General features: G+C 36.8%; 1 protein-coding gene across 1 annotated transcript; it reads right to left on the bottom strand.

The window, feature by feature from the left end:
* Positions 1-1,371: 1,371 nt before the first annotated feature.
* On the bottom strand, positions 1,372-3,172 carry serf2b (small EDRK-rich factor 2b). The gene is made up of 3 exons (XM_030130896.1): positions 3,044-3,172; positions 2,110-2,218; positions 1,372-1,803 (listed from the first exon to the last, which is right to left on the bottom strand). Exons 1-3 carry the CDS (start codon positions 3,048-3,050, stop codon positions 1,731-1,733), a joined length of 189 nt encoding a protein of 62 aa, XP_029986756.1. The 5' UTR covers positions 3,051-3,172; the 3' UTR covers positions 1,372-1,730.
* Between the last annotated feature and the right edge of the window lie 11,013 nt (positions 3,173-14,185).

Below are 14,185 nucleotides of genomic sequence, written 5' to 3'. Positions count from 1 at the left end.
CTGTGAAATCAGCATATGTGCGTGTATGAAAGCCGTTCTATTCCTGTGTCTGTTGAATTCCAACACAAGCACAACTTATTCTACTGAATAAACATCTGATCCATGTCTTATTTAAGAAGGAGAAGTAAAAACCTCTACTGTGGCCATTACTATCTTCTTGGAATAGGACTAAAAACAGTTCTATTAGTAGCACAAAGGTAATTGGAATCAAATAACTATAAAAAAAAAAAAAAAAAACTACTGGACTTCTGCTCTGACAATGTTCCCAAACTCTGAGGACAGGTTTTTCTATCAGGACAATGCTCCTGGCCTCAGCTAGGTCAATAAAGGAGTGGATGACGGACCACCAGATGAAGACCCTGTCATGGCCAGCCCAATCTCCAGACCTGAACCCACTTTGAAAACTTCTGGAGGAACATGTATGGTCACAAGCCATCAAACATTGCTGAGCTTCTTGAATTTCTCTGCCAGGAGCTGCATAAAGTCGTCCAACAGCAATGGAGGAGAGCCAAGACACGTGAAAGCTGTCATTGAAAATCAGGGATATTCCACCAAATATTGATGTCTGAACTTTTGCCAAGTTACATTAATAGTGTTGTTTAGAAATGAATATAAACCGGTTTTCTTTGCATTATTTGAGGTCTGAAAACACTGCATCTTTGTGTTATTTTAACCATATGCCATGTTCTGCAAACACATGCTCTAAATAACAATATTTTTATTTGGAATTTGGGAGAAATGTTGTCAGTAGTTTAGAGAATAAAACAAAAATGTTCATTTTATTCAAACACATGCCTATAAATAGTAAAATCAGAGACAGTGATAATTTTGCAGTGGTCTAATTTTTTTCCTCAGCTGTACTTGAATCTTAAATTCTTAAGCACAGACTCTATTAAAATGTACATAGGTATGCTAAAACTGTTATGTTAAAAACAGTAAAATGTAGAATCTAGAAGTGATAAATTTAGTGCAAATTAACCTTGCAGGTTTAACTGGTTAATACTCAGGACTGCTTTGCCCAGTGTAGTCTGCTGGTAATATTTGTTTAAAAGTTTTTATTAGTTGGGGCACATTAGCTCACCTCAATAATTTCAATTAGATCAATGTGTAAACAAGTTTGAAAAAGAAGAGATACATCTGATGGAGTAAATTGAAGATATTTTGTTAAACTGTCTATAAGTGAGTGAATATGAATAATTTTAGAGATGGAAGCAAACATATCAATAACATATTTCTGCCAATTTAATCCTCTTTGGTGTTGTTTTTTTTTATTAAGGATATAAAATGCTTCTCTGTGCAACCTGAAATACAGCTGATGTGAATATACTACGTACATTTTGACACCAACTTTCCAAATAACTCAGGCACGCATGAACTAAAAAGATACACTTTATTTGAAACCAGCAGGGGACATTTTTGTACAAAAATACACAAATGTTACGTAGATGCTTTGCGCCAAGAATTGTTCATCTCTCTCCTGCTGCTCACATCACTGATGCTCCTGTGCATGCAACATCAGAATGGACAACCGCTAACTTGCTCAGAAATAATTTCACCAAGTAAAATAACAAATCCAACAAGCAATGTCATTTGCCATAGGGAAGAATGTAGGATCCTAGATTCTTGAGTCTAGACAAAAATGACAGATCCATTTTCATAAATATCAGGAAGAATGCTCAACGTGGGATGTTCTTGAAACACTGAGTTGATTTCAACTGGGGCTTCTGTCTTTACTTGGTCTTTGAGCCTGGCTTCCCTCCTTCATCCGCTTTCTTCTGCTTCTGTTGCATTATTTCAGCGTCCCTAGAGAGGACAAGAGAGAACAGACATTGTCAGGAAAAACCCAACAGCAAACATTTGTTTAATACTGTAAACCATGTGTTTGTAACATCAGTGATATTTTAGACAGATGGTTGTTAATATACTAATGCCAGAATCTGCATTACATTTCCATCCATATGTACATTTTGTGAGTATGTGAGGTTTTTTTTCTAAACATGTAAGCAGCATACAGATTACAGTAATCATGCCATAGCAAAGACATCCGATTGTCTGACATTCTCTAAAGTTTCTATTCATCCCAGTTCTTTCTTGCAGGCCTCTGTTTACCTCTGCTTACGGGCAGCAGCAGACAGCCCATCGTCGCCTCTCTTCCCTTTGCCTTGTTCGTTCTGCTTTTTGGCATTCTTCTGGCGTGCAAGCTCACGTTGGTTTCCTCCTGTTTGTCAAAAAAAAAAAAAAAATGCAAAAATAAAACAAAGGAGGGAAAACGACATTTTAAAGTACACGGTAATAGGAAAAACATGTTAAGTTTGTGAACTACATCTTTTCAACGTCTCAGAACTGTCAAAACATATAAAAATGCGTATTTGGTGTACCAAAAAAAATAAAATAAAACGTATGATGATGCTCGGTCGGGCCGTTTAAAGCACGGTGCAAAACAAATGGTGCAGACATGACAACAGCCGACGTGGCAGAGGCGCTCTGGAGCAGCTTCATGCCCGGAAAAGCAACACACACAGAGGGCAGCAAAGCATCTTTCAACGAATTCCACTTTATCGCACCAGGTAAATAAAGATAGGTACAAGAGTCAGTCACATTGATGTGGTGATAATAACGCCGCGCCCGTGTAAACACAAAAATGTCAATATACGTCTAGTAGCTAACTATGGCTGTAAAGCAGGCCGAGGCTCAGTCTAACAGCTGAACAACGGACGAGCGAATGGCCAGTCGCTGTTGACAAACCTCCAACGTTAGTGCCACATACTAGAGTAAAAACACTCCCTATAACGCAGCGTATAAAATCAATATGAATAAAGCTTTAAAACTAGGACGCAAACACTTAGACCTACGTAAAGATCGAAACCGGACATTTTCATTTTTTTGTTGTAAATAATGATACTCTCTTTCAGGAAATAGACGGAACCCAAATCGGCGGTAGCCAAGGCTAACGGGAGGCAAAAAAAAAACAGCGAACAAAGACCACATGCAATCTTATAAAGTACATAAATGCCTTACAGTCAAAATATATGTCGATACCCACTGGTCATTTTAGTAATCGATGCTTCGTTCGCCTGAAATCCGAATAAGCTCAGCCTCAGGGCCGGTTGCTCCCTTCGAGTCCCTCCAGTCGCAGTTTTCTTTACGACAACGCGAGACTTCTGTACGAGAACATTCCGTCTCAATCAACTACACTGCGCATGTGCAGGGAATGTAAGGTATTAGAAGGGTATTAAATCCTCTACGTGATGACCGACAGAAGAGTGTTTGGACAGATGCTGTTCACCATTCCTATTCCTGTTTCTCCAGAAATCTACATCCACAAACAGAAAGTTTATTAATTAATGCGTGAGTTTTACAATTTTACGGTTTAGTTTATTAGACAACAAAAAGTGAAAGTGTTAAAGGTGTTAAAATTTTAATCTGCATTTATACACAGCCTGGACAAATAAACAAAAGAAACATTTGATTTAACAAAGCAAATAGTTAAGAGAGCCATTCCTTGGGTGATCACTGCAGTTATTATATTTCAGATGCAACAACTTAAAATGCCTCCAGAATAAAAGTAGTGAAACTTTTAAGTTCAAGGCACTAATAAAGAAAAGTTATGTCAAAATGTTGGTTGACTGTAGTTTCCAAGATACAACCTCAGGTCAAAATGTAAAATTCTGAGACTTAATGAGAGAATGGGTATTCTCAAAAGGAATGTTTGTCTCAGAACTACGAGATCTAAAAAAAATTAGACAATACCAGGATTCTTCAGAGTCAAATTGTGAAAGAGTGGTTCCAGGAGCATCATTTTCACACATGGATTGAACCCAACAGAGTCCAGACCTGAACTCCATTCTGAATCTTTGGGATGTGATGGGGAATATTTTACATAGCAGTCTGACTCATCTATCAAGATCTTGGCGCAAATTAATGCAAGTCTGGGTTGAAATAAGTATCATGAAATTGTGTTACTGAATTATCATTTATCATAAATGATGCCACAGTGAATTTGTGAAACATTGTTTATGGGATTTGTAAATATATATATATATATATATATATATATATATATATATATATATATATATATATATATATATATATAGTATGCTATTTTTATTTCATGATTTCTATATTTACTTGTGTCACTTACATTGCATTCTTTGTGCAGCTGCTGTTTACCTAAATTGTGAAATATTTACCATTCATCAATAATATTTAAAAGGTCAATTCTTTACTTCATAGCTGTATTAGTGTGCTGGCAGGCATGCAGACATTTAATTTATTTACATGAGTAAATCCACAAAAGTCTCCAAATGTGTGTAACTAATATTATTAACTGTGTTACTGTACTGTTGTACAGCTGTTGTTAAAGTTGTCCTCAATGTCCTGAATGCTCAAAAACCAACTTATAGGGCCGTATGAGAAACACATTTTTAAGGAACTTTCTGAATAGACTGCATAATGATAGGCTACAGAATAATAAAATAAAATAAAATAAAATAAAATAAAATAAAATAAAATAAAATAAAATAAAGAGATGGTTCTTAAGATGTTACTTATAGGATGTTGCCTTAAGATGTTGCCTTTATGGTAAACCTCTTTGACAGTTTGGGCCCACCATTGAAAGCTGTGTGTATTTTTTAACTTGTCATAACTGGGCAGTATGTCATAAATTAATATCAAACAAAAACAAAAAAAAAAAAGCTGCTATGCTGCCACTGTTATTTATCACTCCACTGTCTTTGTTAAAGAATTTACCTTCTGCTCTGTTGATGGATTTTAGAATCACCATGGCATTGTTCTCAGTGTCAGTGCCTCTTAAAACATCTTAAACAATCCTGGCCTTTCTTCCTCAGCCAAAAGATGCAGAATTAGTACTTTTACTTTTCCCTCTGCCAATTTTAGGAAGAGGACAAAAACACATGCATGAAGCTATATCTAAATCACTTTAAATTAATTTGATCTGCATCTACTGAATGTAAACATTTTATATAAAAGTGTGTCCTTAGTTGCTGTCATGTCATGTTGATTCAGTAAAAATAAGACGCAGTGAATGAAATGTGATCTTGCCATCAATTTTTTAATGTTTTAATGCATGGGTATTTGTGAGTATTTTTGCTTCAGAGTTGCTGCAGCTACAACTGTTTTTGTTTTTGTAGTTCTCTTGCAAAAGTACAAGAGTAAACAGGTGTGGATTTTCCGCCAGCAGGTGGCAGTCTTTGTTAAAGTAAATGTAGGTAAACGGAACAGTAATCATTAACATTGAAGTCTGTGGATGATTTCAGTGTTGTCATGTTATTACAAAATCGTCCCAGTGAAATCATAAAATTAGTACTGGTGCAGCCTAAGGTTAATTTCCAAAATGGAACAGCTTCTCTTCTGTGATGAAAACCACATGTTTTTCTAGCAATTTTGGTCAGTTGACTTTATTGACTGTCTGGTAATTAAATAGGTTATACGACTGAGTCATGTCTGCCTATAACTAAACTTGCACTCAGACACTGAAACTATGAATAGAAAAAAGAACCTACTGTTTTTTGACCGAATCCCTCACATGTGTCTGTAGGTCATAACACGGTCAAACAACCCCCACGACCATCAGTGTTTCACTTCACAGGAAACATCTGATTGTCTGTCATTAAAAATAAACAGCTGCACATTTTAGAGAATATATTTCACTGTATATGGTGTTTGGGAAGCTAAAAATGTACCTATAGAGGGAGAAAAAGACATGAGATGAAGGGGGAGAATGAAGTAAGGCTGCGTTTGTGCAGAAACTGGAGTACTGTATTTTAGGGACATAATTACTGTTTGAATACAATGAGACATCAAACTACTGCTATGATTGTCTCGCCAATGGTTTATTTGGGTGAGGAATAAGGTCCTATTTGAATATAATTATATGCAGTCAGTTTGTTCTTGTTTTCAGACCTGTGTTTTTTTGTATAAACAATAAACACAGATATACGATGTGTGTATTCATTTAAGATTTACACTGTAGTATATTTTACATGACTTTTATCATAATCTAAAACCTTCTCTAAATAATATGAGATATAGGCATTTTACACCCGTTATCCCTTTTATAACAAGTAATTAATTGTCATTTTAAGATTTCTAAGCTATTGCTGTAGATCTAAACTACAAATATTTGTTGTAGATACAAGCCCCCATTTCCCAGTTTGTCTGGCATGTCTAACCCATTTGTTGATTATTATTTAAAGAGTCAAACAAGAAATGAAAAAAAAAAAAAAACTTTTATCATTTCTAAAATGTCAGACTTTAAGAAGCTGAGATCTTGCATAAGCAATTATTGACTTAATGTATGAATCCAGTCCAAAAATAAAATCTCCACAACATTAAGTAGAGACAGCAGAATGGCTTTTTTGTGCCATTTGCGTGCTGGAGCATGAAGACATTAACAGTGTGTAGAACAGCGTGTCAAACATTGTGGTCAGTTTATTGGGCTGGTGGCGACACAGGGCAGCCCAGGATGTCTGCCACTGAATTGTTTTCCCCACAGCTGCTTTCAGTGACAGCATCCTGCTTTAACCAAACTATTTTTGTCTCTCAGTGCAATTATCACCACCTGGTAATTTTGACAATGTTGACTGCTTCTGCTTTACAAAGCCTCTAAATGTTAATGCTGTCCTTAAGTGACTGCTGCTCTGTAGCTCCTCATGCTGAGTTTACAGAGTTTACAGTTTAATCAAACACAGAAAATGGGCAGGGAGAACTTTATTTCCAATCATTTCAAACTATATTTAACTTGGGGATTTTTAAGTGACTTATTATTACTCTTATTACCTCCAGTACAATATGCTAACTGGTCAGTGACAAACATCCTGTCATATGTTCACATGTAATGCATCTGTGGTGTTTGGAAATCACAAACACTGGATTAACTGTCATATGTTTTTACATGTGAAATATGTGTTTTCAAATACAGGAGTCATGTGCAGGACGAACAGCATTTTTTTTTTCTTCTTAAAAATGTGACTGCACAATCTTAGTGCCTATAGCTCTTTAGATTGAGGCAGTCTCTGCTGTTCATGAAGTGCTTTCTGCACTGATGTGTGGCAGTATAAACTTAGCGTGACAAGCTGGACGTATGGCACATTCCTCTCTGTCTCATTTCACCGCTGTCATCCATCACACTGCCAATGTCCTGCCTGCTGTCTTGAATGATTGATGGGATTTGCTGATCCTGTCTTCTGCATTGCCTTAATGTCCCTTGTGTCCTGACTGTATGAGCTAATTTTGACATGAGCCTGTGATATTTTTTTGTTTGTGCTGTATTTATAAACAACTATACAAAGGCTGATATTTTTTCCTCTGACTTGGAATGTATTTGTAACTTCGCATGTGTTAGTAAATCTATTTTAATATGACTTAAAGTGAATCTTTTCTTTGCATGTCTTCCTTTTCTTCCACTTCTTATGTTAGCAAGGACATATATTCATTAAAATATCCATGTTATATAGTGTAGCTTTAAATGAGAATTAAAGACGCTCATATGTTTGTTCTTGAACAGTAAAGAAAGGTGGGGAGGAGGGATTCCCTCCATTCCCTTTACTTTCTGAAAGTTATAAATTCCTCTGTCAAGTAATTTATTTTACATAGATATATATTTTGTGAATGCAAAATACTTGTAAATCTCTTGCCAGGAGAACATGTTGACTTGTGGGGAGGTTATGTTTACCTCCGCCAAGGAGGTTATGTTTTTGCCAGGGTTTGTTTGTTTGTTTGTTTGTTTGTTTGTTTGTTTGTTTGTTTGTCTGTCTGTCCGTTAGTGTGCAACATAACTCAAAAAGTTATGGACAGATTTTGATGAAATTTTCAGGGTTTGTTGGAAATGGGATAAGGAAGAAATGATTAAATTTTGGTGGTGATCGGGGGTGGGGGGGCCCACGGGGGGGCCCATTTCCAACAAACCCTGAAAATTTCATCAAAATCTGTCCATAACTTTTTGAGTTATGTTGCACACTAACGGACAGACAAACAGACAGACAGACAAACAAACAAACAAACAAACCCTGGCAAAAACATAACCTCCTTGGCGTGGGGGGGGCCCACAGGGGGGGGCCACTGATCAGCCTTGGCAGAGGTCTGCGCTCTCCGAGTGCTTCTAGTTGAATATGTCAGTCTATACCTTCACAGCCATGATATGCAGGTCAGACATGCAGACATTGATGCAGCCCCAGACCATCACAGATAACATCATGGATTGACTTTTCCATCTTTAGCACATAGAACTCCACATCTGCTCCAAAAACTGAATCTGAAACATGGACTCATCTGACCACTGCACACATTTCCACTGTCTGTGAGTCCATTTAAGTTCAGGTCTAGTCCAGAAAACTCTGCAGTGTTTCTGCATAGAATGTTTAAGGCCTCCTCCATGCGTAACATATGATAATCCAAGTTAATTTTCTGTGGACAGTGGTGGAGTGTGTTCAGTGAACAGTGTTTTCCAAACTCCTGTACCCATGTGTCTACATTCATCAAGGTTCCATGAAAATTTTTCATATAGTCACCCAATGGCTTGACGGTCACACAAGATCAGCTGTGGTTTCCACGCTTAGTTTTTGAACACTGAGATTTTAACAGAGTCCCTGAATCTCTTCACTGTATCATACAGAGTAAATGGTGAAAACTGGTCAAATTCTTTGCAATTTTGGGTTGAGCAATATTCTTTTGGAGGGTTTTTTGTTTGTTTGTTTTGGTTTGGGTTTTTTTGTTTGTTTGTTTGTTTGGGGATTTTTTTGCTTTCTTGTCAGTTAAGTAAAAGTTGGAGCCAAATAACACATTACGTATTTGAGAGTATATATAATTGTATAGTTGTTTTTACTTTTTAGAAAATGTGTCAAATTCTATGGAAATGGGTTTATATATTCATGCCAAAGAAAATGTAGTGGTAGGTGTAGGAGCTGATGGACACTGCTTCAATTTGAGAAAATCTATGGATAAGGTTTTAACAGCACTGGTACAAGTTAGTTCTTAATCTTGTTAACCGAAGCCTCAAGGCAATGCAGTCCAAAAAATGAGGTTTGATCCAAATAATGGCAGTAACACGTCTAGCTCCCATGGGTATCAACATCTACAGTATGTTATGCAATTCAGTGATTCATCTCTGCTGCCTTTGTTCTCCTCCACACGGAACATAAAGCTTTGAACAATGTTTCACATTGGAGAAAAGAGCCTTAAATGGGTTAATGTGTCACATTGTTGTGGAAAACAGGACACGTACACATGTCAGGAGGGTTTTCTCTGTTGGCTTCCTTGCCTAAATAGATTAAATTCTTTGGGACAAGGTACAGATTGAACTGTGTATGAGTGCATACTATATTACAATCCTGACATAAAGAAAACTATGACTCTTTGGATACTGCGTGTCTACTTTTAGATTTTGGGATTTAATCTTAAAGTGAAAAACATATACTCAGAAAAAGACACATTTATTTCTATTCCCTTCATTTACCTACTTTCTAATTCCACTATCTTATGTTGTCCTGGACAAATTGATGTATCTGAAAACATTAATGTTAAATGTTCAATTATCCACATCACAAAGCTTCACAACGTTTCTGGTATTCACTTGTTTGTTATTGAACAATTAGGAAAAGTAGAGAAGAATGACTCCTTCTTTTTTTTTATAACAAAAGATACCCAAGAAAGATCAGAACCTAATCTTTTATAGTATTTCCTCTCTCGTCTTACCTCTTTAAAAAGCCATTCGGGCAGACCCATTGTCTCGACTACTTTCTGTGGTTGAACTGCTGTGTTCAAGGGGACATTTACATGATCAAAAGCTATCTGAGGACAAAAGAAGGCACGTGAACATCAAGGTAATTTCTCTTGGACTGCAGATGTTGCACCAGTTGACCCTGTGCCATATAAGCACAATCCAACCGGGGTGGAGATTTCGGTGGTTTGAGTTTCACTGACAGGAAGAAACTAAACCCACTTTCTGAAAACACAAAGGAAAAAATCTAGACTCATTGGCAGAATTATTATCTAAGATGAAACACAAGCCACGACAACATTTAACTAAAGGTTGACATTTTTTTTATTTCCTTGAGGATGTTGATTTGCCCTTTTCTTTTTCACTTTGAGTGATTTCTGTTGTTGATGCAGTATCATCAGAGATTATGGGAAAAATAATAAATTCTGTCTGATGTGCAGGTCTGAAAACCAGCTTTGCTCATATAATTACAGATTTTACACAGTTAAGGCACAGTGTGCAACTCCAGCACATGTGAAAATCTCCCTCTGATACAGCTTAATTGAATGTTCTTTCACTTGGCATGAAACAACAGTGGTCATTCGAGGAGAAAATGATGGCTTTATTTTTCTAAATTTATAGGAGACACACAGACAGACATTTATACCAGACATACACTGGTGTTTGTCCAGTGCAACCTGCTTTTAACAACACAAAATTAAAGCATATACAAACCCACTGTGAATGCAACAGGCAGTGGTTAAAAAGTTACCTCTTTGTACAAATGTTTTTGTTTCCCCCCCCATTTTGAGTTAAAAATTTAAGCACTTGGCTAAAAAAAAAACAGCAAAGAGCACAGATGAATGCATGATGCTGTTTGAAGGATTTTTACAGCCCACAATGTCAGTACGCAGAGCAAAATAAGCTTACGTCAAAGCTGAGCTCATTATGGTAATGAAATGAAATCATGACATTGTCCAGATGATGCATTTTTGTTAGTTGCCAAGGTAACAGCTATTTCTCAGTTAATGCATGACGTCCAGGATACAGGGATGACCAGATAACCGTGGATGGTGAGCTCGACTATACCATCTGCTTTTGACAACGCTGGATAGCCCAACATCAAATTTAAGAAAAGGATAATCACCCTGAAACTTTAGTAAATACAAATCCATAAATGTTGATATACTCATCCTCCCTCTGATGTAATGTGTTTTGAACTTTAAAATATGGATCATCTGGCCTCTTTGATTTATTCCACACATACCTAAACCCTCTTTGTCTTCATCCTCGTGCTGTGGATGGACTGTTTCCTGCCTGACTCATGGTCGGTTCCATCAGCAGACGATCTGACTGATGGCACACTGCGCTGCATGTTAAGTACAGAAAATGATTCCATATCTGTGAAATTTACAGACCACGCAGTGCCGACACACTTAAAGCTGTCTCTATGCATGAGATGCGCAAAATTCCACTGAACTCGTGCCTCTAGGAACAGTTGTTTACAGTTTTTAGAGCATTTTGCAGAATATCTGGGACTGAGAAAATATGCCAATCCATATCATCGCAATCAATACATAAAATGTTGTTGTGTGATGATGTGTGTGTGTGTGTGTGTGTGTGTGTGTGTGTGTGTGTATATATATATATATATATATATATATATATATATATATATATATATATATATATATATATATATATATACACATACATACATACATACATCGCCTTCTCCCGTAAGTAGGTGGGATAGGCTCCAAGGAACCCCCGTGACCCTAGTGAGGATAAAGCAGGTTAAGATAATTAATGAATGAATGCATACGTGTGTGTTTGTGTGTGTGTATATATATATATATATATATATATATATACACACACACACACACACACACACACACACACACATACATAAATACATACATACATACATATATGTGCACACAAACATGCACTTCATTTCATTCAGTGTTGATGGCTTCACACAATTCAGTACTTCTGAAACTTGAAAAGTAAATCAAAACTAAACATAAAAATATATCCTAATAAAAAGGAATTAAACTACGTATACAGTACATGTGTAAAACTATTAAAAACTAATCAAACTGAAATCAAAAACCAACAATATTGCTAAATGAGTCATTAACACCTTGAGTGAAAAACATCATCTGTTTTTCTATGTACAATATATAGATATAAATGTCCACCAGAACAAACTTACCAATGTTCCCAAAAGAGGAACGCTAAAAGTAGCATCCCAGATGTGGGAGTCTCCACCATGGCAACATGGCTTTACCAGGCCTCAATTAGCTGAGTGGCAGGACACATGGGAAGCCCTTACCCATCTCGAGACAGGTCTCCTGAGATCAGAGCCAAGGAGAGTTAGAGCAGCAGGCTGATTCTGTACAGTAAAGCCCATTACTGCTGATCCAAAGTGTTACAAATACCCACAGTGCCTTTTCCCTGAGAGGACATGTGAAGACAAATATTATGAAGGGTTGAATTAAATGCAACCTGTTTCTTTAGCTTTAGAGAAGCTCCCATGGCTCAGCAGCTATAAGCCTGTGCTCTGTACATATTAATGTATAGTTAATAGTCTGTAGTATGCAGACATTCCTCATATTAAGCCTACACAAATATTTCTTTATCACATTAAATCTACAGAGGAAATACAGAACCAGATGCAGCAAAGCTTGGCTGTAAACAAAGAAATATTGCTGATGATACAGTTTTAAGAACCGCTTGCCACATGTAGTGCTTCAGTGTTTCTGGCTGCCTGATAAATTCAGTTACAGTATGAAATGTTAGACAGCAGTGTTGATCTCATCCTGCAACTGCAAATGACACTGGTTTGAGGACACTTACACCAACAGGAGGAAACAAATGAAAAAAAAAAATAAAGTAGCTTGATGAGATCCATTAGAAGATCTTTGCATTGGTTTCTATTCAAGCATGTCCTCATCCTGCTTTAAGATTACATACTGAATGCTCAAAGTCCTGTTTAAAAACATTATATTTGAAACTGCTCATAGTTTTTTTGTGCAGCACACACTGGATGTCTTACAATAGACAATTCTACTTACTGGTCAATTTATAACTCTGACTAACAAACTTTTCCTATCGTGTATATGTGCATTTATTATGGTTTAGCTGTACTCATTCAATGATTCAAGGACATTGATCTATCGATGAATGAATAGAGCTGAGTACTGTGGCTCCAGAGTGGGAAATGCACAAGAATCTTTAAGTGTAGTACTGCTGACTGCCACTAGGTGCTGGCTTCAAAATAACACACTTAATTTGAACTGTCAAAAAATACTGAGCAAAATACATTTCCAGGTGTCACACCACTCTCATTTGTTTTACTGGACCCTCTAAAAAGTGTTGTGGTCCATGTGTAAGTTATTGCTCCATTAATAAGATGTTGTCAGTATATCAGGCTTTGATTGACAGGTGTGATTGACAGCTGTGTACTTTCACAGCTTCTGTTTATTGAATGAAATGTAGTTTTACTGACATACAATCTATCTGTAGTAAAGGGTCACTAACTTATATTAGCAGCACTTCTGCGTCACAGCTGGAAGAATCCAGGTTTGATTTGGACTGGACCGGGACCTCTCTGTGTTGAGTTTGCTTATTCTTGTTGCACTGAGTAAGGCAAGGAAGGTTTATTTATATAGCACATTTCATGTACAAGACAATTCAAAGTGCTTTACATAAAACATTAAAAGCATTACAGCAGAAGCAATAAAAAGTATAAGCATAAGAAAAACAAACAAACAAGAAAACAGACAAGCAGATTAAACAGATAACTTTTAGCTTAAAAGGAACAGTGTAGATCTGAACTGATGAATAAAAACTCTATTCAAATGCAGCTGAGAACAGGTGGGTCTTTAACCTGGATTTAAATAAACTGAGTGTTTCAGCTGATCTGAGTAGGTTTCCTCCGCGTCTTCTGGTCTGGAGTTGGTCCCTGAACACATCAACTGTGCTAAGTGCTAATTCTTTTAGCTAATTGTGAAAGAAATTGTATATTATCATTGTGTTTCAAGTATCACATTTGACTTGTTCTGCATTATATCACTCCCAGTCACTGGAACATTGTATGCAAAGAGATAACTATGTGGTTGGAGCAGGAGAGGTCATGATGGGTTTCAGAAGATGTTTTTATCAGCTACTTCACTCTAATGTGATCAGCACCTTTCAATCAAAGCACGTTGTGAAACTGCACCCATTGTAATGCCTACTCTAATGTAATCAATGCTTTTCAATAAAAGCTGCGGGGAGAAGCAGGCTCATCGGAGAAAGGTGAACGAGCGGTGACACTGGCGGTTCTGTCTCCCCTTGCAGCAAGTAAAAGTTACAATTGTGGTCTCTGGTGTTATTTCAAATGCAGGTCTCTGTGTATTACTTTGTTAGGTGATTAAAATTCCTGACACTAATGCTAATGCTAGGTGCTGTTTGTGT

The sequence above is a fragment of the Sphaeramia orbicularis genome, chromosome 3 (assembly GCF_902148855.1).
Source record: "Sphaeramia orbicularis chromosome 3, fSphaOr1.1, whole genome shotgun sequence".
NCBI lineage: Eukaryota > Metazoa > Chordata > Actinopteri > Kurtiformes > Apogonidae > Sphaeramia > Sphaeramia orbicularis.
The sequence above is the reverse complement of the archived record's forward strand: the minus strand, read 5'-3'. Positions and strand labels throughout refer to the sequence as shown.